General features: G+C 41.6%; 3 protein-coding genes across 4 annotated transcripts; all 3 read right to left on the bottom strand.

Annotated features, from left to right (window-relative positions):
• Positions 1–1,917: 1,917 nt before the first annotated feature.
• LOC120064696 (specifically androgen-regulated gene protein-like) lies at positions 1,918–5,176 on the bottom strand. Its single transcript, XM_039015316.1, has 3 exons — positions 5,072–5,176; positions 4,619–4,814; positions 1,918–3,107 (listed from the first exon to the last, which is right to left on the bottom strand). Exons 1-3 carry the CDS (start codon positions 5,174–5,176, stop codon positions 1,918–1,920), a joined length of 1,491 nt encoding a protein of 496 aa, XP_038871244.1.
• Positions 5,177–11,656: 6,480 nt separating this feature from the next.
• Positions 11,657–14,968, bottom strand: LOC120065120 (ubiquitin thioesterase OTU1-like). Its single transcript, XM_039015856.1, has 3 exons — positions 14,929–14,968; positions 13,897–14,120; positions 11,657–13,776 (listed from the first exon to the last, which is right to left on the bottom strand). Exons 2-3 carry the CDS (start codon positions 14,102–14,104, stop codon positions 13,079–13,081), a joined length of 906 nt encoding a protein of 301 aa, XP_038871784.1. The 5' UTR covers positions 14,105–14,120; positions 14,929–14,968; the 3' UTR covers positions 11,657–13,078.
• A 2,071-nt stretch (positions 14,969–17,039) lies between these two features.
• LOC120065119 (6-phosphofructo-2-kinase/fructose-2,6-bisphosphatase 2-like) lies at positions 17,040–26,452 on the bottom strand. Of its 2 annotated transcripts, XM_039015855.1 has the most exons (15): positions 26,325–26,452; positions 25,474–25,599; positions 25,029–25,125; positions 22,411–22,477; positions 22,238–22,312; positions 21,989–22,045; positions 21,703–21,827; positions 20,690–20,897; positions 20,219–20,365; positions 19,889–19,993; positions 19,664–19,793; positions 19,517–19,579; positions 19,301–19,365; positions 18,632–18,787; positions 17,040–17,301 (listed from the first exon to the last, which is right to left on the bottom strand). In XM_039015855.1, exons 1-15 carry the CDS (start codon positions 26,410–26,412, stop codon positions 17,239–17,241), a joined length of 1,572 nt encoding a protein of 523 aa, XP_038871783.1. In that variant the 5' UTR covers positions 26,413–26,452; the 3' UTR covers positions 17,040–17,238. The 2 variants fall into 2 exon arrangements, with proteins under 2 accessions (XP_038871783.1, XP_038871781.1); XM_039015853.1 differs by having other exon boundaries at positions 17,040–18,787.
• Positions 26,453–26,949: the final 497 nt, after the last annotated feature.

Genomic DNA, 26,949 nt, shown 5'->3' with positions numbered 1-26,949 from the left:
GAGCCAGGCTTCCTCGGCAGAAAAATGTATTTAGCATTCCAGAAAATTACAAATTACAATACCTCTGACAATTCTGAATATGACATTTAAGTTAATGTCCCTAACCACATACATTGCCATCACAATGGAAAATCATTCAGGGTTGTGTGTCCCTTTCATCTGAATATCGATGAATCAAACCATCTCTTCTTTCTCCGTATCGTGTTTCCCACTTAGGCAATGGATAGATTTTTTTCATCTATTGTTCAATATGACTTGACCGACCGCGGTTCTTTCAGTTGCGAGATGTGACACCATCGTATGCAAAGTACTCTGCTCAGACTTGGATACGGCTCCACTATAATAATACCTCACTGAGAGAGAACTGCAGTGGTACTATAGAGACACTGATGATATGACAATTACCAGAGAGTGTTCCAACAATATATAAGATACTGACCTTTCTCTTATACTGTTAAATGAAAAGAAAGAGCTCTTTGGACATCAACAATGACCAGAACAGAAAAGAAAGCACTGGTCGGTCTGTTCAGTAGGACAAGTTCATAGAGGTGCAGTCCAAGATAATCTGATGACACACAGACAGCTGAGTAGGCTTTCTCATTGCGAAAGTGGCATGTGTAAAATTAGTAGTCTGTAAGAGAGGAGGGTGCATCGAGGGGGAAAAAGGTAAGGCAGGTGGAAAGGTTGTGTTTTGGGTGAATAAACGTTTCTTTGGGACTTGTTTATAGTAAATAAAATAAAAAAATAACATTACAGTAAATGGGGACAGTACGTGAAAAACAGCACATCTTGATGTCCACTTTATTAACAATATCTTATTTAATGTGAAGAAATTATATTTACCTATTAGAAACAATTTGAATATCAAAATCACAAAAATGCTACTTACAATTATACACTTACTATAAAATGTGCTAATTGTGATGGTAGCCATTTTTAAGAACCAGGAAGAAAAAAAATCAAATCACACCCCCACAAGTGATATTCAATGATATCACTTGTGGGGGTGTGATTTGATTTTTTTTCTTCCTGGTTCTTAAAAATGGCTACCATCACAATTAGCACATTTTATAGTAAGTGTATAATTGTAAGTAGCATTTTTGTGATTTTGATATTCAAATTCTAAAGCCCAGAATGTCCTCTCAAAGGTACAATGGGCCCTAACACAATGGCATGTATGGCCTTTAGAGATATGGACCAAAAACAAATGTCCATTAGAGAAGACAAAAATGTATTGTTGGGTCTCGGGAATATAAATAATTCTTTATCTTTTTTTACAAAAAATATTCTCTGATGGGGCTGTGATGGTTGGAAAAACATGGCTGTAATTTAACAACAATAAGCTCAGTCTGGTTGGGGGAAATTAAGGAAATGTTCACAATCTGACACAAAATAGGCTAACTTTTTAGTGTATGGTCAAATACATGTTCTCATCTCAAGCATACAATGAACACAGTCTGTTACACAGCAATTATACCAAAAATATGATGAATAGGAAAGGGGGATACCTAGTCAGTTGTACAACTGAATGCATTTAACTGAAATGTGTCTTCCGCATTTAACCCAACCCCTCTGAATAAGCCTGTTGCATTCATTCCTCTGATCTACTGTATAAGTGTGCAGTGACTGATTCTGTAACAGCAAAACCCTTTAGAAACAATTTGCAAATATCATGTTAATAAACAACTGACATGAAAACTAAACTGCAGTAAGAGGTTTTACAGACAGAAAAGGAAGAAAGAAGGTATTTTCCTGATAAACCAGCACATTTAGTGCTAAAAATATTTACAGAAATCCATTCAATTCCCTCTTTATGCTGCTTCTCTGCCTACGGTGGTGGAAGTCTGTTCCATTTGATACCCCTTTTATATATCCATTTATCCACTGGGAAGAGATACGGCTACCTTCTCTCCAGGCCTAGTCTTTCAGCAGCCCCAGCTTCCTAAGAGCCTCTCGTCTGTCTTCTCCCATGCTGGGCACCATCACCACACTGAAGCCCGGGCAGTGCGGGGTCTTGTGAGTGGACACTGGCTGGGCAGCGAGGGTTGTTTTCTCCTGCTCTGGGGCTTTGATGGGAGCAGGTGGGGTGCAACGTCCATCCTGGGGAGGTTTCCGGTGGTCGGCCACGTAGGTCCCAAGCCCCACCCCAGAACGCTCTAGGGTGGCAGCTTTGACCCCACTGGGTTTGGTCAGGTGTGAGGGCGGTATGGGGGGCTGCTCCTCACTCCTAGAGCGATGGAGGAAGCTGCTGCTTTGTACCGGCCTGCTGCTAGGTTCTCTGGGTCCTTGGGAGGTGTATGAGGGCTGGCTTCTTGTTGAGTTACCGTGGGGTTGAGATTTAACTTCCACACTGGCTGAAGTTAGGTCACAGGTGGAGTGCAATTTGGAGGAGCACAGTGGCGTAACAGACTTAGGTTGGGACTCATTATTGTCGCTCAGGAGCCCCAGCTTCTGCAGGGCCTCCTTTCTCACCTTTTGGGGGTCCGACAAATGCCTGTCAGTGGGTGATGAGCTCAAGGAAGGGGCACTGGAGTCTGTGGTGGGGTTGGCTGTACCCTTTTGGGTATTCAGGGCAATGTGGGAGGGTATTTTGGGGGGTTTTGGGAACACTACTGGAGGACTGTCATTCTGCTTGCTGGGCTCTTGGAGGAGTGTGACCTGGGCTGGGGTGACTGAGGGGTCTCTGGGTGTGCTCCCATGGTGCAGGTCAATGGGAACGGCTGATGAAGAGGGCTGCCTGTTCCAGTCTCTGGTCTCAGCTGTGGACCTTTGAAGGGTTCTCTTCATGGACGCACTCTTCCTCAGCTGCACTAGGGTCTCATAGGACAGAGGGCCCCTGGGTGAAGGGGGTGGTCTCTGACAAGGGTAGTCTTTGGGCTTTGATGGAGGGGGTATCACCACAACATTGACCTCAGGGGGTACATAAGGGTGATGGCTCTGAGATGGCGTGTTGTCCAAGGCAGTGACCTGGGGCTTTGGGTGAGAGTTCTCATTATTTGGGGGTATTCCTGGCTTGGGCTTGGACAGGATGCAGGAGGTGCTGTTGGCCAGGATGAACGGAGTAGGAACCAGGTAACCGTACTCATCACTGGGATATTTTGATACATCTAAAAGACAAACAAAATGATCATTAGATGCTTTTTTCCCCTGCTGAAATGGATGAATGTACTACAGTAGCGGTGCGTGGGTAAAAATCACTATGGAAGCCAGGAAAAAAAGCCATATCACAACCTGTGTGTTGTGATAAATGTGTTGTTTGCTCTATAACCTGTTAGTTAATTTGCCTAGCGACCGTGATACACTACATGACCAAAAGTATGTGGACACCTGCTCGTTGAACATCCCATTCCAAAATCATGATTACGGATATGGAGTTGGTCCCCCTTTGCTGCTATAACAGCCTCCACTCTTCTGGGAAGGCTTTCCACTAGATGTTGGAACATTGCTGCAGGACTTGCTTCCATTCAGCCACAAGAGCATTAGTAAGGTCGGACTCTGATGTTTGGCGATTAGGCCTGGGTCGCAGTCGGTGTTCCAATTCAGCCCAAAGGTGTTCGATGGGGTTGAGGTCAGGGCTCTGTGCAGGCCAGTCAAGTTCTTCCACACCGATCTCGACAAACCATTCCTGTATGGACCTCGCTTTGTGCACAGGGACATTGTCATGCTGAAACAGGAAAGGGCCTTCCCCAAACTGTTGCCACAAAGTTGGAAGCACAGAATAATCTAGAATGTCATTGTATGCTGTAACATTAAGATTTCCCTTCACTGGAACGAAGGGGCCTAACCCGAATCAGGAAAAACAGCCCCAGACCATTATTCCTCCTCCACCAAACTTTACAGATGGCACTATGCATTGGGGCAGGTAGCGCTCTCCTGGCATCCGCCAAAGCCAGATTCGTCCGTCGGAAGCTCCAGAGTCCAATGGCGGCGAGCCGTACACCACTCCAGCCGACGCTTGGCATAGCACATGGTGATCTTAGGCTTGTGTGCGGCTGCTCGACCATGGAAACCCATTTCATCCTGACCAACAGTTCTTGTGCTGACATTGCTTCCAGGGGCAGTTTGTCACTCGGTAGTTAGTGTTGCAAACAAGGACAGACTATTTTTACGCGTTATGGGCTCTGTGGTCCCGTTCTGTGAGCTTGTGTGGCCTACCACTTCGTGGCTGAGCCGTTGTTGCTCCTAGACGTTTCCACTTCACAATAAAAGTACTTACAGTTGACTGGGGCAGCTCTAGCAGGGCATAAATTTGACAAACTGACTTGTTGGAAAGGTGGCATCCTATGACGGTGCCACGTTGAAAGTCAACCTATGAAGGTTGCATGGCTGTGTGCTCAACTTTTTACACCTGTCAGCAATGGGTGTGGCTGAAATAGCCGAATCCACTAATTTGAAGGGGTGTCCACATACTTTTGTATATATAGTGTACATTCAGCCTCTTCCAAATTGTAGGAAAATTATGAAAACACAGAGATGAAAGATAAATAATTGTATATCTTTTTCTTGGTCAATTTTTTAGGGAAGACTGGCTTCCTTTGGCATCCATGAATACAAACCACTGAAGTACGGTATGTTGATATTCAAGAGGATGTAATTGCCTCCTGGGCAGGTCACTCACTGTTGAGCTTGTTTTGGCCCATGGAGGCAGAGAGGTGGGCCATCTTGGTGGCCACGTTGCCGGTGGTGGGCAGGCAGTCAGGCTCATCATTGGACAGTCCATTGTCCTCCTCAGTCTCTAGGGACTCTATGGTCTCCTCCAAGAACATGAGACATGCCCTCTCCTCAGCAGACAGGTGCTTGAGGCTATTGTCACTCTGTAAGACACACCAGACCAACTTAAAAGACAAACAAATCGTTGCCATGAGTTCATCTGACTGAGTGAGTAGAAAAAGGGGCTTCATTGCCAAAATGTCAAACTGTCCCCCACAAATCCCTGAAGCTATTGTCAATTCAGTTAATTGTGAAATGCAGTCATTTGTCACAAAATCGATTTCTTGTTGGGACAGCTTGCTTTCCTATGCAGGTTCAGGAATACAACTTGAGAAATGTGAGGATGACCAAATGTACTTACAAATCCAGAGTTCATTCTGACAACACTGTCACAGCTGCCTGCACTGTCCATGCCAGTGATCGTCCCTATGGCGACGCCACCAGGCCATGTGTCACTCTTTGGCATTGTAAAGATGAAGGTTTCTCAAGTCCAAGGTAGTAATAGAAGTTGGTAGTGAAGAACCGTTCTTTCCCTGTCAAAAAGAAATACAAAACAACTTGATGTATGAATAAAATCATTAACTAAACTTGGAACTTTGAATATACCACTCATTACTATTTCTTATCTAATTGTCCACAAATAAAACTTTTCTCTCTCCCCCCCCCCCTCCCACACACACACACACTCACACACACACACACACACACACACATTTCTAAACAGTCAGATTCACATGGACCTGATGAATGGGTAGCAGAGCTAGTGGAGAATAACAGGGTATCATAGCTAAGTATTTTTCTGTGCGATATCTTAGCTAACTACTCTCCTGGCCACACGTGACTCAGATTACAGCACGCTACTCTAATCTCCTTCAGCAGGATCAATTTCAGCGAGAATGAAAGACAATACAAATGATATCCCTCCTTAACGCTGCATCCTACTTAACCATATACCTGTTGGTATAGATAGAGTAGCCTCTTCTGTATGTCTTTGAAAAATGTAGAATAATGTAGGTAACGATGGAGCTATTGTTGAACATCCCTCTTCACACCTTTTTCCATATTGTGTGAATGCACAACTAACAAACAAATGTGAGATAAAAACCTCAAATATTATATTGAAGTAGCTCTTGTGGTGTTGTGACTGAGACCATAATAAAGTAATACCTGATTTATAAGAAATGCCTCTACTCTGGTTTCAACACCTGAGTGGGGCTACTAAGTAGGTCAGTATACACAATAGCAGTCCTGTTCTGTTCACTGCTGAGGCTTTGTCACGTTACTGTGCTCCAGCCTGACCAGGCCATTTCCCTGTGGAAGTTAAGTCCCCTATCCACAAGCATTTATGTAAAGTATACATCCAACCTGCAATCTTCAGCTCTTGAGCTCTGAATTTGAATGTGAAGTTCGTGATAACGTTTGTTGTCTTTCAACCTTGCACAATCTAGACTGATCTCATGCAAATAGCAGGGCAGTAGCAGGTCATTCAGACAATGGATAGTACACGACATCATCTATTCTGGTTCAAAAGACAAGTGTTCCAAAGGGGAATAACAATACAGTCGATACTGGATAGAAAAGAAAAGTAATAAAATGCCTTATCAGTGGATATCAGTCTCCTACTGTATAGCATGTTCCAATGTATGTTTCACTAGATGTGAGATATGCAAAATATCGAGAGCTTAGGACTTAAGATTCTATCTGCATTTTTGTCACCTATATGATACTGTAAATACCCCAATTCATGTTAAATTCAAAGGAATACAACATAAAATTGCTGACACCATTCAAACCAATGGGGATACAGAACCTTTTACATTTACGTCATTTAGCAGACGCTCTCATCCAGAGCAACATACAGGAGCAATTAGGGTTAAGCGCCTTGCTCAAGGGCACAGACTTTTTTCACCTAGTCAGCTAGGGAATTTGAACCAGCAACCTTGCGGTTACTGGCCCAACACTTTTAACCACTCGGTTACATTACCGGCAAAAATATTTTTGTCACATACACTGGATAGGTGTACTGAAATTTGTTGTTTTACAGGGTCAGCCATAGTAGTACGGCACCCCTGGAGCAAATTATTGTTAAGTGCCTTGCTCAATAGCACATCGATCGATTTTTCATCTTGTCAACTTGGGTATTTGAACCAGAAACCATTCGGTTACTGGCTCTAACCACTAGGCTACCTGCCGCCACTTTTAAGTCAATTACCTTATCTCAGAATCTGCTTTTTGCAGATAGAACCTTCCAGTCCCAAGCGCTTAATATATTAAATTAATAACCTCCATTGTGTCTTGTACTATGTATTTCACAGATGTTTAACCAAGAGACAAAATACTTGAACCCTCATACCCCTAGCATGCCAATGTGTGCTCTATGGCTGAAAGCAAAGTCTTGGAAAATATTGCTTGAGGGTTCACAAGAAGGGAAAATAAATGTATGAAGGTTATCACCACACAGTATATTCAGTTGCTTTACTGTGTGTACAAAGCTTTAATAGCTATTATGCAGGTGGGGTAAAAACCTGCTGACATCTCCTCAGAATGACAGACCACAGATCATCTAGTTAATCATTACTTCAACTCACCACTTCTGACATAGAAGTACATATACTTATTAATCAGAACAATATTATTATCCACTGATCAAAGGGCTTACTCAATTGGCTCAGCTCTCTGAAGCCATTTGGGCATATTGAATCTAACCAATATGTGACTTTGATGGTGAGTCACCTGACACACAATGAAAAACAAATGTGTCATTCCCCATCCATTTAGGACAAACTGCACTATAAACATTGTTGCAGGAATTGTTCAGACATGCACATGCGCTGGGGGCATTAAAGTAACATGGGCAATAACACTTCATTGTCATAAGGCAGGTTAAGATTTGCTAGCTGATATTCAACACCAGGGTCAAAGTATTTTTCTGATCTTGCCACTCCCATAGGACTATTTCAGCTATGTTTTAACAAAGGCAATTGTATTGAGGATATAGCTCATATGAGTAAACGCTGGTATTGTGTCTTATTAACAGTAGCCATACAATCTTGGCAAAATACAGTAGCCATGCAAATAGTTTACAGCAAAATATGAAGACTATACATTTGTTTTAATTTCAAGAATCATTCAGTTTAATATCAAATAAAATATACAAGTAATCTATTCCCTATTGTTTTATAATTTCGCTTACCTGTAATTCTACAGGCTTTGTGCTAGTAACACCACATTCCGTTAATCGCGCAGGTTTAGTCCATCTGACCTGTTGCCTGTACCGTCGGGGCTTCTGTTCAGAACCTCGCTACTACAGGTGATAATAGACCATGTGCAACACATTATTAACCAATCAGAGCACAGTACACCTAGCAGTTAAGGCTTCGTTCAAGCTGCACATCTATGGCTGCGTTTAGACAGGCAACCCAATTCTGATATTGGTCTTTTAGACCAATTAGTGTAAAAAAAAAAAAAATCTGAATTGTTGCTGCCTGTCTAAATGCAGCCAGTGTAGTTGTAGGTCTACAAAAGATGGTGGATAAATGAAGATAGTTCACTGAGGCCGTTTAACGTTGAAAAAAATGGTCAGTTCTGGTCTACTTAATTGGTGTGTCTTCCATAGACTCATCGAGGCTGGTCTAGTTAGTTCAATGGCCAAATTCGAGAGGATTAAAACCGTATGTATTATTGGTCAATTGTAAAGGACTGACTGATCTACGAATAATAACGAGTAGTTATTGATGATGGAAGTTTATTTGTAGATCAGTCAGTAGGCAGTCGCCTGCAATGACGAAGAAGCCTATTGACATTCATTGAACAGCGAGTGGGGTGCATCGCTTCCTCTTCCGTCACTGGGTGTACTACATGTTTTAGGGCTGCTAACCTTGATCCTGGAAGCAGTAAGCAATTTTGTTACAGTATTTAAAATAATGCCTACCACTAATGTCTTATATTCACAGAATACCTGTTTGAAAATGAGTGTAGACGTGTGTCACTAGTCATGCACAGGTTTCCAATCCTATTATTGGAGGTTGAAGGTTCTTTTAAAATTACATGTCTAATCCAGCAAATTGGCAATGATTCAATTGATTTAATCCTGTTTGCAGGATTGGGATTCATTATAGCTGCCTTTGGTCCCTGAACCCTGGTCCCATGTTTCATGAGCTGAAATAAAATATCCCCAAAATGTTCCACAGGCAGAAAAAGATTATTTCTCTCAAATGGTGTGTACAAATTTGTTTACATCCCTGTTAGTGAGCATTTCTCATTTGCCAAGATAATCAATCCACCTGACAGGTGTGGCATATCAAGAAGTTGATTAAACAACATGATCATTACATAGGTGCACCTTGTGCTGAGGACAATAAAAGGCCACTCTAAAATGTGCAGTTTTGTCACAACACAAGGTTGAGGGAGCGTGCAATTGGAATGCTGACTGCAGGAATGTCCACCAGAGCTGTTGCCAGATAATCTAATGTTAATTTCTCTACCATAAGCTGCCTTCAACATCACTTTAGAGAATTTGGCAGTACGTCCAACCAGCCTCACAACCGCAGACCACATGTAACCATGCCAGCCCAGGACCTCCACATTCGGCTTCATCACATGCGGGATCGTCTGAGACCAGCCACCCGTACAGCTGATGAAAAAGAGGACTATTTCTGTCTGTAACGCCCCTTTTTGTGGGGAAAAACTCATTCTAATTGGCTGGGCCTGGTTCCCCAGTGGGTGGGCCTATGCCTTCCCAGGCCCACGCCCCTGCCCAGTCATGTGAATCTTAAGTCCCAAATCCATACAATTTTTTTTAATTGACTGATTTCCTTATATGAAAATCATTGAAATTGTTGCATTTATATTTTTGTTCTGTATAATTATAAAGTTAGTCTACTAACTAAATTGAGCAAGATTTAGGGCTTTATTCAATCCGCATTGCAGAAATTCAGCTTTACGTAATTGAAATTTAAAGGCAATGTTTCAGCTTTAGCAGAGACAGTATTCACGGTAAACACTGCATATGTTGGCTCAATCTGAAATTACCTTTAAATTTATATCGCAGAATCTGTGACACTTCAATTTTACAGCGTGAATAGAGCCCCAAATTGTACAATATTTAAATACAAGTATACTACAATAGCATTACCATTTTTGTTCCCTAGGCAGCCACTAGTTCTCCGATATCTAACACCCACTAGCGGCGGCCTAGGCTAGGCCTTTTTGCTGACATCCTGCAAATGAATCCCATCTGTATTGTGCAATTTATCATAAGGAAAACAGATATGCATTACTGTATTCAGTTACTGATGGTGTCTAGGGTTACTGTCATATAGCTCCACATTACATTCTCCCATCAGAGAGATATGCTTTAAAACATGAAACTAAAGCCTGACAGAGATCCTCATACACTGTTAGAACAGAGTAGCCTACATTGCAAAAGGTTAACAGTGAATGGCAGCGGTACTATTGCTAAGAGGGATAGATCATTCATTGGTTGACAACATGGTATCAATTTGCAGGACTTAAAGCACATTAGAATCTGAAACCAAATACAAAAACACATTCACTCAAATAATCTCCTAAATGGTGACTTTTATTGTGAAAAATCAAGTAAACTCAGTTTCTCTGTAGTGCTTTGTGTGCAACATTCATTGAAAGTGTTCTTGAACATCCATGTAATCACATCAACACCCAATAGAACAGGGCTCTCCAACCCTGTTCATGGAGAGCTACTTACTGTCCTGTAGGTTTTCACTCCATACCTAATCTGATTTTAATAATTAGCTGGTTGATAAACTGAATCAGGTGAGTTACAACTGGGGTTGGAGTGAAAACCTACAGGAAGGTAGCTCTCCTGGAACAGGGTTGGAGAGCTCTGTACTAAAACCATGCCCCAGACCCATACCTCTTACACGTCAAAGGCTTTGGAAAGTCCAAGCAAGAACAGGCAACATCAAAATCTGTCTTCAGTCTTTTTCTGTCTAGAGACAGCAATTTCTGATACACCATTATATATTCTGATCAATTGACTTCTTGTGTCAGGAAACGAAATACCACATTAATCAGAAAACATACCTGGCAATTACAATAGATAAAATATTTTTGACCAACTTCGTAGTTACGGCATTTTGCCTTTGTAGGGCAGTATAGGCTACCACACAAACTCGGCCCTGACCCAGAGTATTTCATTGTAAGACAAGATTTCTAGTGATGATACATTTTCTATAAATAACAAGTCACGAGTTTTCTGAAAGGGACACTTTGGTATCTGTTTATGACCAGCTGACAAAAGCTAAAAGATATATTTTGTTTAGAAAAATGGGAATAGATGTGCGAGAGCTTTTAGACTGTATTAGTAGTCTGATGGGGAAAAACCCCAAATCACCAGCCTTTCACCATTACACTGGTCTCTGCCAACAAAAATAATGGGAGGAATCTTTTTGCCAGTAACATTACCAACCACTTGAAGAAATGTCCGAATTCATGTTCAAAGGGTTCAACTATCTATATCAACGTCTTCTACACTCCGTTTCAATAGCAAGGGTTGCCAAGAAACCCAACATTGAATTGCAATGAATTCTACATCGGGCAAAAATGAGCATTTGAATCAGGAAAGTTTCCTCTCACAACATCTACAAGCCAGAATGTTGAATAAAATGACATTTTAACGTACTTTACCGGTTGTCGGTGCGATTTGTTCTTTGGTGGTAGGAATGTGAGACAATATATATCCACAGGACTATATTATTACATAAGCTTTTCAAAGTGCTGGTAGTGGGTGCAGATTTCTATCACCTGAAGCATGCGCAGAACCATGTAAACACATGCATAAGCTTGGCAAGTATGCATGCATCTTGTACATGCATTTCTATTTTGTGCGCATGCTTCAGGTGATAGAAATCTGAACCCACTACCAGTGCTTTGAAAAGCTTATGTAATTATACTTTCCTGTGGAATATAGTCTCACATTCCTACCGCCAAAAGGACCAACCGCATGGACAACCAGTAAAGTACATTAAAATATAAATTTATTCAACATTCTGGCTGGTAGAGGTCGTGGGAAGAAACGTTCCTGATTAAAACAGTCATTTCTGCCCGGCGTAGAATTCAATGCAATTCAACATCGGGTTTCCAGGCAAGAGCAAGGCCGAGGTGGCTTTCATTGGTGAAAGTATAATAAAGAGTCGCAGTCTTCCTCTGACATGCATTTAGATGTAACATACATAGTTCAACATGACAACACTTGGTGGTCCTCACAATAGTCCAACAATATGAGTGAGGGTAATGGGAGATAAAAACAAAAAACACGATCATGAAGTGAATGTTGAGATGCAAAGCACATTGTGTAGACAGTACCTGAACTGCAAATGTAAGAGGATTCATCCCTTAGATTTACATTATATATCATAAAGTCTATTCATCTATCAATTCCAAGATTAAAAGCTCAAAAATACAACAATTCAAATTTTTTGTTCAGTAAATAAAATTACACCATATAGAAAACACAAAAAAATAAAGAAAAACCAATCCCACTATGGGTAATGCCAAGGCCTTTTAATGGCAGAGTGCCATGGCATAATAATAATTGCATTAAATATTAATGTTTCACACCAAGGTGCAGACACCTCACACGGCATAAAATAACTAATTCAGTAATAGCCTACATTTGGAAAATAAGCTTGTCACAGCACCATTGAAGAATTTAGGGTTGTATTGACCTATAAGGAATCTAGCTAAACTCCGCTATTATCTAATATTAAAGACATTGCCACTGTAAAACAATGAAAGAACAGCTTTTCTACCAAGTAACTGGGTTTATATTTGATCTTTTGCAACAGTTTTCACTTTTTTCAAGTACTGGTGAGGCATCTACAAACAAAACCTTTTAAATTAATATTGTCATTGATGTGTAAAACCAAACATGTATCATGCCACAATGGCCCCAGAAAAAGTTTTCTGATTTCTGTGGTAGTACTGGAGTCTAGCCATACTAAACCTTTTATGCCACAAATCAACTGTCAAAGTAAGGCATTTTCAGGCATCTCCAGGTCTGTTAAGAAAGTTTTCTGCTCCATTAGTGTCGACAAACTGAACACATGCTACATTGCTGAGCAACAACACTTCAACGAACAATCACCCACTATGTGTTGGGTGAGACTAAAAATGACCCCAAAACAATTATACAGGATATTTTTCATGAGCTCATAACCTTGCAGTAAAGTAGCCTGTGAGCTGACAGATGTAGTTGTAATACTGAACAGGTAAGACTGAACACAGTGTCTGATGCTGGATCAAGTGAGGTAGAGGATCATACAGACACACAGAGTTGTAAGATGTGGGGGCATGGTGGTTCGTGGTGGTTGTGAGGAAGTGCTCTGACTCACACCTCTCCAAAGTTGGCATGGCCCGTCTCCTTGGCATGTTCCCGGGCCTCCTTCTGTCCTACTAGGCCTGTCTGACACACCAGGCAGCGCAGGGCAAAGCGGTTGACGTCCGTAAACTGCCGCTTCCTTCGCGCCTCATCCGCCAGCTCCAGGGCCTGGGCCAGGATGATGTCGTCTGTGGTGGAGAAGATGGTCTGGGGTGGAGCGTCGGAGCCGGGCGTCTCCTTTTGCAGTGGGTCGTAGTGGATGCCGTCGTAGATGAGCAGCACGCGTTTGTGGTAGCCAGCGTCCTCACCAAATCGATCCACACGCACCGTCTGCGTGTCCACTACACAGATCTCACATTGGTGGAACTTAGACAGGATGGACACCTCGATGGCTCCGCCCCAGGTGTCGTCACGTCTGATCCAGGTGCAGTACTCCTCGTTGGTCTTTCCCAACACCGCCTCAGAGTAAGCCATGGGGTTGCTGGACACAATCTGGGTGATGAGGCCTCGCATCTCGGGGGCACAAGCTGGGTCGTATACCCCCCCCTCTACCACGTAAGAGACACTGGTGAACAGGCAGGAGTTGTCTGCTGGAACGACCCGTCTGGCCAGCACCGGGGGAGACTCCAGACGGGGTCCCTTGGTTACAGCTGAATTTATGGTCTGGGTCTTCATCTTGTTCTTCTCCTCAACAATGAGAGTGTCTCCTGCAACAAATGTGTCATTTTCTGAATCAAATGCAGCCATGACATAGCAGGGTGAAGTCTATCCAGCTGTGTGAATGTAACATTTGATTTATTCAAGTAAGAAGAGACACCATAGCCTACCTGATTTGATAGGGTAGTCCCTTAGGTGAGCATCTCTGTTTCGGAGGTCCAAGCTGGAGGGAGGGTAGCCAACCATGATCTTCTGTACATCACAGGGAATACCAGTCAGCTCCTCTACCTTGCTCTTCAGCTCTTGCACACTGGACTGGTGGGTCAGGCCCTGCATTATGTGGCTCCCATTTTTGGTTTTACAACGCAGACGCAACATCCTGGGGGTCCTTAAACTGTGGGAGGAAAAAACACCATTCAACAAGGGATCATCTTCAGTTGTAAGTCACCTACAAGCCTGTGAAGTGTATGCTAGTTTATTCAGACCAAGGAACCTTGAAGCTAGACTTACTTACATTTCTAATGAAAAAGTTATTTGTTTCATGTCACACCATGCTGATGACACTTTGGTGGAGCTAAACAAGTGGCTAAACTGCTGATCACAGCAGTGCAAGCAAAACAACTGACTGCAACAATTTCTTTGTTCTGCCACTCCCAAGAGTATTTTTGTTTTAGCAGCACAGTCACCAGTTAGCAAGTTAGCTAGCTAGCATGTTATGGACACCTTCTTCTTCTGCTAGCTACAATACTAGACGAGCTGGCTATCTGGCTTCAATTAAAATGGTAAACTCAAACTGTCTGATATTTATGAATGAGCAATATCATTGATGAACTGATTGGTAGTTAGCTAGCTAGCTTGACAACTAGCTACCATTTGCTAGCCAATGCTTGGCTAGCAAACGGCTACTAAGCTAGCTGGCTAAACTGTTCAAATCAAATTGTATTGGTCACATACTTATATTTAGCAGATGTTATTGCGGGTGTAGCGAAATGCTTGTGTTCCTAGCTTCAACTGTGAAGTATCTAGAATTCACAACAATACACACACGTCTAAAAGTTAAATGGAATTAAGAAATATATAAATATGGTACTTTACACTAACTAACGACACTGCAGCCTTGCTTTACATAACTAGCTTCATAGACACCAATGCTACGTAATGAACCTGTTTAATTAATAATTGACCATTATTTATTTGCTTACCTGATGAAAAGTGTTACCCTGCCGCGGCGCGAACAATCAATATCCAATGACAGTCTCTAAAGTGTACAACGTCACAACTGTGTCGTTCGTAATGTTGTTACTATACACAAATATGACGTATACACAAGCTTGTTTTCTTTTGGCCTGAAGAGGGGATTGATTCATTTTATTATCAGTTAAAAATATAATCAAATCAAATCCTATTGGTCGCATACACATACATACAGTATTTAGTAGATGTTGTTGCGGGTGTAGGGACATGCTTGTGCTCCTAGCTCCAACAGTGTAGTCATATCTAACAACACACAATACACATAAATCTAAAAAGTAAAAGAATGGAATTAAGAAATATAGAAATATTTGGATGAGCAATGTCATAGTGCAGAGTACCAGCAAAAAGCTTGGACACACCTACTCATTCAAGGGTTTTACTTTATTTGTACTATGTTCTACATTGTAGAATAATAGTGAAGACATCAAAACTATGAAATAACACATATGGACTCATGTAACCAAAAAAGGGTTTAACAAATCAAAATATATTTTATATTTGAGATTCTTCAAAGTAGCCACCCTTTGCCTAGATTACAGCTTTGCACACTCTTGGCATTTTCTCAACCAGCTTCATAACCTGTACCCCCGCACATTGACTCGGTACCGGTACTCCCTTTATATAGCCTCGTTATTGTTATGTAACTTTGTAACTTTTACATTTTTGGACTTTAGTTTATTTATTAAATATTTAATATATAGTCATTTTTTGAACTGCGTTGTTGGTTAAGGGCTTGTAAGTAAGCATTTAACGGTAAGGTGTGTTGTACTCGGCGCATGTGACAAATAAAACGTTATTTGATTTGCTGCAATAGCCCACCCGTGACATGGACCAACGAGTTGTGCGTTCCGAGATTCCGTTCTGCAAAGCACTGTTGTACTGAGACGTTATTTGCCTGTTTGCAGCCCGCTGTTAGCTTGCACGAATCTTGCCATTCTTCTTGGACCTCTCATCAAGCCGTTTTCGCCCACAGGACTGCTGCTGACTGGATGTTTTTTGTTTGTCACAACATTCTCGGTAAACCCTAGACACTGTCGTGCGTGAAAAGCCCAGGAGGCCGTTTCTGAGATACTGGAACCGGGACGCCTGGCACCGACACTCATACCACACTCAAAATCGCTTAGGTCACTAATTTTGACCATTCTAAAGTTCAATCGAACAGTAACTGTATGCCTCGATGCCTGTCTGCTTGCTTTATACAGCAAGCCACGTGACTCACTGTCTGTACAGTCTGCATGTCAAGTACATACATCTGTCAAATACAAATTACAGTGAAATATTAAAGCCTCATATAGTTAATATTCTGATAATGCATTTGAAGTGACATGACCTGAGTTGTGTGTGTAGTGCTTAATAGTTATCTTGAGCCATACAAAGAGTAGGGAATGAACTTGAAACCTGATACCTCCTTCCCCAAAACTCACACACAAAAAGGAGAGAACAATTACACCTGTTTTATATCTTCATTGACTCTTTAATACAATTACTGGAGAAACGTCTTAAATACAATTCAACAATGCTAAACTAGCTGATTGATGCAATGAAGTACATATCAACAGGCAACATTTGGCATGTTAAAATTCACGCCACCGTGTATTGAATACAGTACATTCTTGAGCAGAGCAGGCTATCCTTGGAAAACTATCAAATATATAGTCACACCTCTTGACATTTATTTGGAACCTTCATGTGTATGATTATACACATATTTATTATGCACAGAACAGATGAGTTTCCAGCAAGGCTTTCAGCATGCCCCAAAAGGCACAGGAAATAACTTGCAACATTAATAAAATGTGACAACTTCAGTATACAATAATTCAACTTTTAAAGAGCACTGGACTAACTTCTAATCTAAAAGTATATATATATATATGTGCCTTCGGAAAGTATTCAGCCCACTAGATTTTTTCCACATTTTGTTACGTTACAGCCTTATTCTAAAATGAATTAAATCAATAAAAAAATCCTCAGCAGTCTACACACAATAACCCATAATGATAAAGCAAAAACAGGTTGAAACACCTTATTTACATAAGTATTCAGAGCTTTTGCTATGAGAATCGAAATTGAGCTCAGGTGCATCCTGTTTCCAATGATCATCCTTGAGATGTTTCTAAAACTGCTTTTTTTGTTACAGTATTCTACCAGTTGTTCCAGAGGTTTGGCATGCAGAGAAATGGAGGAGAGGATGATGAGCTTCAGGGTCACAGGGAGATAGAGGCACCAGCTGAACATGAAGGTGACTTCGTAGTCACTCAGAAGCGGAAACAGCCACTAGTTTCTGGGCTGTCATAGTTGACTCCTTCACACAGGGAGTCCTTCAAACAGAACAGACATGACTCATATAATATTCCTGGTCTCTTTTCTATCACTGTCTTAACACGTTTCAGAGCAGTCTGATTAATCATTGTCTTAAAAAGAAAAGACAGGTCTTACATTACTACTAGTGTTTTGCTTCAGAAAAACCAATGCACAGAGATCTCTGCTAGGGAAAATGTTTCTCATGATACACCATCATCAATATACTACAAAGAGGGAACAAAATGATTAGTACTATCAGTAACTGAAAATTATGATACAGCATTCCATCATACTGTATGTCGATATTATTTAAAGGTGATACATAATCCATTGTTTGAGATTACGTCTCATGTGAATAAATGAAATTATAAACTGGGTAATTAGCACGCTGAATGCTGATTGGCTAAAAGCTGTGGTATATCAGACAATATACCATGCGTAGAAGCAAAATTACTTGTTTACTGTTATAATTATGTTGCTACCCAGTTTATAATAGCAATAAGGCACCTTTGGGGTTTGTGGTATATGGCCAATATATGGCTAAGGGATATATCCAGGCACTCTACGTTGCGTCGTACATAAGAACAGCCCTTAATCGTGGTATATTGGCCATATACCACACCCCCTTGGGCCCTATTGCTTAAACAGAAACTTTCTGCAGGAATATATCTAAAATACTCACAGAAAACAGCTTCCTATACGAGGCTGTAATGACAGACAGACAGGGACAAAAGGAAGAGACACAAATGGGGGGACTAGCTATAGTACTGAACTCACAACAAACCAAATTGAACCAACACACTTGCACCACAACAAGAAACTTTGAATATGCATCTCAAAACATCAACATGTCTATATTTACTGTCCTTGTGTGGTATTGAGCTCTGAAGCTAATTGTTGTACAGAGCATGCTTCTCCTAGGATCACCAGATGGATTTAACTGACTAATGTATAACACCTGCTTACTGGAAGACGTTTTAACTGTGTATCTTCTGGAATGGTTTTCAGAAGACGTAAATGAGTATAAGAGGTAAGTGGTGCAGTTTGTTTGGGATAGGAATAGTGCTATGCATATTCAAGCTGGAGACATACAGCCTATGAAGAAAAAGGGAGACCATGCAAGACAAACAGCTGATGTTGGGGGAGAGACAGACATAATATAAAGAGGAGAAGCCACCAACAAGACCACAACATGTCTGGATTATCAAGGGGATTTAAGGGTAAGGGGATGCTAAGGATAAAGAGGGATTGGCTTGGGGTGGGGTGGGGGTGGCAGGTGGGAAGAGGGATGTGACCGAGTTGAATTAAGAGTGATTCATTAAGTGGGTGCCAATTTTTGACACTAACTTGGCTTTGCTGCAGCATCCCCTCTGGCATCTCGGGGAGCCAGGGCCGGCTTCCGGCACTGTAGAGCCTGGGCCGCTTGAACTGGTCGTGACTGGACAGGGGGGTATAACTATTCCGCCGGAGCAGCATGGGAGCTGGGTCCCTCGGGACATTATCCTGATTGGAGATGGGGAAACACCAGGTGCATTAAAGAAAAAGACCTGAGCACACCCAGCGTTACTGGGACAATTCCCCAAAATACAGCAATCGAACAATAGTTTTCCTTGACCAACCACCACCCACATTTTTTTTTAAATGCTATTGGACAAGAAAAAGGTGATTCTGCAAAAAAAGACAATCTAAAAGCAACTTCAGAGGGCAAAGGTTATGGTGCAAAGGCTGTTGTCCTTTGCACCACACTGTGTTGTACACCCATCAATACAAGTCAGTTATTAAAGGGGACCAGAGCATTGGTGGTGGTGTTTGCAAGCAGGGAAATGTGATCAGTTATAGCTGCCTCCAAGTTAAATATAAAGTCACACTAACTACTCATTTAACCAGACATACTGTAGCTTGAGCTAGTTTGGTTAAAGAGGAAAAATAACCAAGAAAATGTTCAGTGAAGCATGTGATATGTGAGCAGAACAGAGCAGAGCCTTGCCACTGAGGATAACGTGCAATGTTACTCACAAGTGGTCGGTCGCGATGTGTGTTCACTGCCTTCACATTAAGATAAAACATTTCCACTTTACAGCCTGGGGAAAGTTGCAGAGAAATTGATGTGACCCGTTCCTAATTGCAATACAAACGACAAGTGGTGATAGAGGAACAGGAACTCAGATGTGAACATGCATAAAATAATTGTCAGAACAATTTGTTCAGCATTTAATGAACACAAAGACTTACCATATGCAACAGGAGTGAGTTTGAGCACTGTGTGCAGTGGACATTTCAGGTAGGGCAGGTCATCTATGAAAGACAAAATAAAGTGTCATTACCTCTGGTGTTTGTGAAACTGTCAGTAAAAGTACTGTGCGGTGTGTGCTCACCCACCTGCACTCTTATCCAGGAAGTAGGCCAGCAGGCAGCGCATGACAGCCTGGTGACAGATAACCAGCACGTTGCCCTGTCTCTCTAGCTCCATGATGACAGGCTCTAACCGCTGCACCAGGTCCTGGTAGGACTACAGGGAGGGAGAGGGGACACACTGAGCCTTAGTGATCCCTCACCCTGCCAAGAACAGGGCCTCAGAAAAGTGGTAAGAGGGTAGGACTTTACCTCTCCCCCTGGGTAGCGGTAGTGGTACTTGTCCTGGTCCCTCAGGGCAAACTCTTCTGGGAAGGATTTCTGGATCATATCATAGGTCATCTCCTCACACACACCCTAACAGACAGGAAAGAGAAAACTCTGGAAAATTTGCCTTGTCAGTTGAGTTGACAGGTAATGATAAATCATTAATTATTATACAAACAAGGAATATTACAAGTCCTTTATCACAGAACAAGTTCATTTTCATCACAAAAGGTGTCTACCTAAATTAAACCCTCATGGTATTAATTATGTTAGACCAGTGATAAGTGAGAGATCAGAGGTGAAGTCAGTACTGACAGCATCGATCTCGTTGAGGATCTTCCACTGTTCGTAGGGCACAATCAGCTCCTCAGCAGTCTGGATGGTGCGTCTCAGCTGGCTAGTCCATACCTTCAAGTCAGACAGTTTGTGCTCCTCAATGAAGCTGTGCAAGGCATGAGCAAACTGGACCAGAGGGGGCAAAGGAGAAAGATACCGTAAAACTAGTGAAGAGATTAGTTTCAATAACAAGCCCATCCATCAGGGTACTTTTTACTGTATATAGTCGTAAACAGGCTATTAACTATTTAAGAGTATATAATTACATGATCAGATTACCAGTGTTTATTCAAATTCAAAGTACAGGAGCTTTAATTAGTATTTTCCATTAGCTGCAACTAAATCGAAATAGAAACTGGTAGTGTCCACTGACTCAAATACAGGGGTCAGTGTCATGCTGACTGTGTTCTCAAGAGTGGGCCTAACCGTTATGGCAGACAGGACACATACCTGTTTTCCTCCTGGGGAGAGCTCCGAGTCACCTCCGATACGGCCCTCCATGTTGTGATTGCTCTCTCCATGCCGGCACAGGTAGAGGGAGTGAGAGTGCACTTGGATGTTCATGAGGTAGTACACTATCTTACTCTGGATGTAGTCCTGCACCCGGTTCACCAGGAAGCGCCGGCCCACATTCTCCACCTTGATGAAGGATAGGTCCCTACGGGATACACAGTAACACAATTGTCTGTATTCTGTCTCCACCTGGCGGCTTACATCTGAACTGTTGCAGCAAATTTACAGGAATTCTGAAGAATTATTGTTAACGCCTACTAAGTATAACAACAAATGATCCGTATGAACAGTTATTGCCTTTAATTGAGGCAAGTGGTTGCTTAGGGGCCCGGCCACTAGGGGGCCCGGACAAAAAAAAATAAAACAACTCAGTTGGGGTTTCAACTGAGAGAAAGAATAGTAGAAAAACACCAGGTGCAATTTCTAAAATTGGTAATCCATCAGCAGTTTCTCTCTTATGTCACTCAGCCATGTCAGCTATCAATTTTTGAATTTGTAGTTAGTCTAGACAGCCATCTAAACTTGCAGTAATCATGGCCGAATACCACGCAGGGCACGTGCCCAGGTGCCCTGACCTCCAGGGGGAACTCATTGATTTTGTTAGTCATTCCCACTCAGATATCATATTAACATGGCATAAGTCATGGCAAAATGTGTAGAATTGCAGGGTATTAGCTTTAAAACTGCACTGTTTTTCTCTCTGCCCCATGAAAAAAGAAAAGTATAATTAGATGAAATGTGTTATACAATTGCAAACATTTCTCTCCACCACAGGCAAAATGGGTAGAATTACAGTACATTTATCTATCCACCATCAAGAGGGGGAGCCACTATATTTTGTTGCCACGAGGTGGGGGGCCCCCAACCAAAAAATGCTACGGAGCCCACCTGGCAAACTCCTATTCAAATGCAAAACACTGAGATAAACAATATGCTTTGGTCATTCTTACTTGTCATAATCATCGGGATCCAAAGGTTGGTATGTAACCTTATAGCACTCTATGCGTTTGAGAAAGTCATCCATCACTCTCTCTCTGTGCCTCTCTGGGTAGTCTGGACTGGATACCTTCACCTCCTGTATAGAGATATAACACATTAGAATGTGGGCAAAGAAACAACGAGAGTCGTCAGTCACATAGCAGAGATATAGTCAGTGTATAAATAGGTTATACTTTTGACCGTGGCCTGGGGTCATAGTAAAGCATTACAATCCCACATGGCGACATCGGAACATACCAGAATATTAGCAGCAATGACTTCTGGGTCGTCACACACTGACTCCACAAAGAACACCTGTTGGAAAGAAAATAGCTCAGACTACAACAATATACTGCCTCACCACAGGGATGGATGCAGAGTCCCATGACCATACACTATCAGATTCATCTCAATATTAAATGGCTGTCCATAATACAGAGTAATGTTATATGGAGATACAATTCAAACACAAAAATATATTTGGCAATTTAGCACATTGCATGTTACCTTGAATGCATTCTCTTTCCCAAAATCAAGAATGAGGTCTCTCCTCTCCCTTGTTGTGTTTGTTGCATCAAATACCTAATCAAAGCAAAGCAAACATCACAAAACTGATGGACTGGTGTGAAATATATCGAGTAGACAAAAAAAGAACCAAAATGAGAGAGTAAATGCCGTACAGCGATTTGTCCACCTTCTTCAGTTAGATATCCCTTCACATCCTCCAGGGCTACCAGGGCACACTGTCTGTGGGAGAGGAGGGAAATACAGTTACAGTTGCCTGCAGCAAAAAGGGCTCAAAAGTGGGTCTGCAGCAAAGGGGGCAGGTATGCAATCCAAACTACTATACTTTTTTTTATTTAGATACTTTATCTTAACGGCCCCTGTACCATTTATTTGCTCATTTCGTGTTTGATTGTAAGGGAAGCGGGCCAGAAGACCAGAGTGATCTACTGTATGCCTATCTTTCTTCTATACCGACACCTGAATAGTAACACTGACAGAACAGTGACGGAACATACCGATTCAACATTTTGCAAGGCTCATACGAGCAGAAGAGTGACAGCAGCAGCAGTATATTTAGATCAGCATTCTGTGATGTCAAGAACAGTAAAGCTGTTTACAGGTCCATAAAGGGCAATTCTCTACACAGACTACTACATTCACTTTCTGAGCCTATTTGGATGCATGTCTCATTCAGTGATTATACTGGATACAGTTTTGTGCTTGCTTAGAAAATGTTCAGCTAGTTGGAAAATAGTAATCCATCACAAATTACTATGAAAAACGAAGCAAATTTCATTTTGAATCCCGCAGCTGGTGTGTGTGTGTGTGTGTGTGTGTGTGTGTGTGTGTGTATACAGACCCTCAGACCCTGTGTATACACACACACACATGCAGTGCATTCGGAAAGTGCATTCGGAAAGTATTCAGACCCCTTGACTTTTTCCACATTTTGTTACAGCCTTATTCTAAAATGGATTAAATTGTTTTTCCTCCCCTCATGGATCTACACACAATACCCCATAATGACAAAGCAAAAACAGGTTTTTAGAAATGTTTGCAAATGTATAATAAAAAATAAAATAAAAACATCACAATTACTCAGTACTTTGTTGAAGGACCTTTGGCAGCGATTACAGACTCAAATTTTCTTGGGTATGACGCTACAAGCTTGGCACAGCTGTATTTGGGGAGTTTCTCCCATTCTTCTTTGCAGATCCTCTCAAGCTCTGTCAGGTTGGATGGGGAGCGTTGCTGCACAGCTATTTTCAGGTCTGTCCAGAGATGTTTCGATCGTGTACAAGTCCGGGCTCTGCTGGGCCACTCTAGGACAATGAGACTTGTCCCGAAGCCAGTCCTGCGTTGTCTTGGCTGTGTGTTTAGCGTCATTGTCCTGTTAGAAGGTGAACCTTCGCCCCAGTCTGAGGTCCTGAGTGCTCTGGGGAAGGTTTTCAAGGATCTCTGTGCTTTGCGCCGTTCATCTTTCCCTCGATCATGACTAGTCTCACAGTCCCTGCCACTGAAAAACATCCCGACAGCATGATGCTGCCACCACCATGCTTCACTATAGGGATGGTGCCTGGTTTCCTCCACATTGGCATTCAGGCCAAAGAGTTCAATCTTGGTTTTATCAGACCAGAGAATATTGTTTCTCATGGTCTGAGAGTCCTTTAGGTGCCTTTTGGCAAACTCCAAGCGGGCTGTCATGTGATTGGTGGATTGGTGGAGTGCTGCAGAGATGGTTGTCCTTCTGGAAGGTTCTTCCATCTCCACAGAAGAACTCTGGAGCTCTGTCAGAGTGACCATCGGTTTCTTGGTCACCTCCCTGACCAAGGCCCTTCTCCCCCGATTGCTCAGTTTGGCCTGGTGGCCAGCCAGCTCTAGGAAGAATCTTGGTGGTTCCAAACTTCTTCCATTTAAGAATGATGGAGGCCACTGTGTTCTTGGGGACCTTCAATGCTGCAGAATGTTTTTGGTACCCTTCCCTGGATCTGTGCCTATACACAATCCTGTCTCTGAGCTCTACGGACAATTCCTACGACCTCATGGCTTGGTTTTTGCTTTGACATGCACTGTCAACTGTGGGACCTTATATAGACAGGTGTGTGCCTTTCCAAATCATGTCCAATCAATTGAATTTACCACAGGTGGACTCCAAGTTGTAGAAACATCTCAAGAATAATCAATGGAAAAAGGATGCATCTGAGCTCAATTTCAAGTCTCATAGCAAAGGGTCTGGATACTTAAGTAAATAAGGTATTTCTGTTTTTATTTGTAATACATTTGCAAAAAAAATCTAAAAACCTGTTTTTGTTTTGTTTTTATGGGGTATTGGATGTAGATTGAATACATTTTTTTCCTCATCAATCAATTTTAGAATAAGGCTGTAATGTAACAAAATGTGGAAAAAAGGAAGGGGTCTGAATACTTTCTGAGTACACTGTATTCTGTTAATAGAATATGAGTATTTTGTACACTGAATAACTGCTTGCACAGCAGACAGTGTGTTGATTCAGAAACTCATTAGCCATTGATGCAGCAGCCAACCCTGCAAAGTAAATCTGTGAAATTAAGCATGAGAGAACCTGGTGTACTGCTGGAGTAATGAGATTGACTCAGATCTGACCATGATGATGGAGACACAATACTTGATTAATGATTTTTTTCCTAACATTTTACCATTTATACAAAACTTTGGCTCTCATATGTGAACTAAAGTGTGCAAAGCAGTTGTGACTGCTTTTTCAGTATGACTCATGCATATCACTGCATGAATAAAACAAATGTAACTTACTTCCTTATTTCCATGGCTTCCTTGTTGTCGTGCCTGAAGAAGTCGTAGGACTTGTAAGCTTTGACGGCCTCTCGGCGGTAGACACCCAAGTTAAACACTACAAAACAAACAAAATGGCATCAACAATAGAGTTATGACTAGCTTTTATCAGTGTCTACTATCTCCTATCATAGAAATGGGACTGGTTTAAAGTAGGATCCTATTCAACATGGGGCGTCTCAGTTCTCAGGAGCTTTAAAACTTGACAGTTACCTAAATAATGAAAGTACCTTACTTTGTGGGCCACAATACACTTGTGATTTAAAGTTGAGTCATGTGCTTATTTAAAGATCTCTCAAAAACCAGAGTGTTAATAGTCAATAGTCTGTCATAATGGAAGACTTAAACAGACATGTCTAATGTCTTCAAATGTAAAGTTGTAGAGAGGTTGTCTTTCCCCACTCACCTTTGGTTGGCACCCCTATCCAGTTGAGGTATCGTGTCAGTTTCTTAGACATGTAGGTCTTTCCCCTGGCAGGTAGGCCAATCATTACAATCACTGTGGGAGAGTTTGTCATGTAGGATGCCCATGCTGAACAAAAAGACAGACAGACATACATACTATAGTGCATTCACATTGGACTAAATCAGATACTACTGTATACTGTCTATACAGTATACCTACAAATGATACACATCACTGACAATGAAATGAGATACAGTAGATAAGGCAAAACAATTGAACTATCAAAGTTGTTGGTTGGTGTGATCAAACATCACTGGATTCATTTCTTGTCCTTGATTTCCCATGTACTGTATACTCAGATGAAAAGGGACAGATCAAAGTGCACTGGCAAGCCATAGTTTGCTATTCTCATATCAATTACGGACACAACAGGACTGCATATAGGCTGAATACTGTTCAGAATATGGGCTAATTATAATCATATTTCAATATAATATGCATTATACAAATATGATGTGGAAAGAGACTGAATCATTTGTCCAAAATATGCCCAAAGGAATCATTTTCAGAGAAGACTATTCTCTCACAATATTATTGATGCACTTGTATTTCTTTTAAACTAATTTGCTTGAGAATGTGTGCATCAGCTACATGTGTTGCATGTCAGGCATAGGGACATCTTTCAGAGATAAAGCCAAAACATCACCTGCAGACTCATTCTGTGCCAGTCAAAACAACCTGAGGCAATCACGCAGACCGCAGAGGAATTGATGCCGTCCTGCTCATGACCCTGCCTGTGCACAGCTCTCCTGCATTGAAGAGTTTTCTCTGGGAGACTTATCAGTACTTACAGCATTTCTTCTCATTAATTCTGAGCTCTGTTTTCTTGGCTTCAGCAGAGTTGGCCAAGCCAGTCTTTCTCTGAATGGTTGCTGACATGGTGAAGTTGTGTCCTTGTTGAGCCAGGTTTCCAAAGGCTCTAGAAGAGCATCACCCCAGACAATCTGAAACAGAAGGTTGATTTATTGTAGCAGTAGGTCTAGGCCTAGTAACTGAGTATTTTAGTATTTCATTTCTTAGTAACTCATAACATGTTCATGTCTATTCCCTGAATAAGAATTACTAATTTACTCACTATCTGAACAATATTCAATTAAAGTAAAGTTGATGTACTGGTATAAAATGTAAAAGCACTTCAAAATTGGCAATACATTAAGTAATATGAGTTTGATATGAACTTTCAAATAAATGACAAAGTAATGGTATACGACTTGACATATTGCTGTAATATAGGCTACTTTTATATTCTGTCCACAGCCTTCAAGAACATAGTAACACAGCAAAGTGAGGGAGACTAACATCTGATCTTCACAGCCACTATGTAGCCTACTGCGCGACCATATCTGAGGCTATCATCAAAAATAGCGCACGCATTAAAAACGGACATCACTAAATGATGCTAAAGGAAGCCATTTA

Source organism: Salvelinus namaycush, chromosome 20 (genome assembly GCF_016432855.1).
Source record: "Salvelinus namaycush isolate Seneca chromosome 20, SaNama_1.0, whole genome shotgun sequence".
In the NCBI taxonomy this organism is placed as follows: Eukaryota; Metazoa; Chordata; class Actinopteri; order Salmoniformes; family Salmonidae; genus Salvelinus; species Salvelinus namaycush.
This window is presented reverse-complemented; position numbering and strand designations above follow the sequence as displayed.

Coding starts and splice junctions, on each gene's coding strand:
- LOC120065120 (XM_039015856.1), bottom strand. CDS start 14,104: ATGTTGCGTCTGCGTTGTAAAACCAAAAATGGGAGCCACATAATGCAG. Junction 13,777..13,896: donor GGACTACCCTATCAAATCAG/GTAGGCTATGGT, acceptor CATTTGTTGCAG/GAGACACTCTCATTGTTGAG.
- LOC120065119 (XM_039015853.1), bottom strand. CDS start 26,412: ATGTCAGCAACCATTCAGAGAAAGACTGGCTTGGCCAACTCTGCTGAA. Junction 22,313..22,410: donor AAGAAGGTGGACAAATCGCT/GTACGGCATTTA, acceptor TGCTTTGATTAG/GTATTTGATGCAACAAACAC. Junction 19,366..19,516: donor ACTCACTCCTGTTGCATATG/GTAAGTCTTTGT, acceptor AACTTTCCCCAG/GCTGTAAAGTGGAAATGTTT.
- LOC120064696 (XM_039015316.1), bottom strand. CDS start 5,176: ATGCCAAAGAGTGACACATGGCCTGGTGGCGTCGCCATAGGGACGATC. Junction 4,815..5,071: donor TCAGAATGAACTCTGGATTT/GTAAGTACATTT, acceptor TGTGTCTTACAG/AGTGACAATAGCCTCAAGCA. Junction 3,108..4,618: donor GGGCCAAAACAAGCTCAACA/GTGAGTGACCTG, acceptor TTTGTCTTTTAG/ATGTATCAAAATATCCCAGT.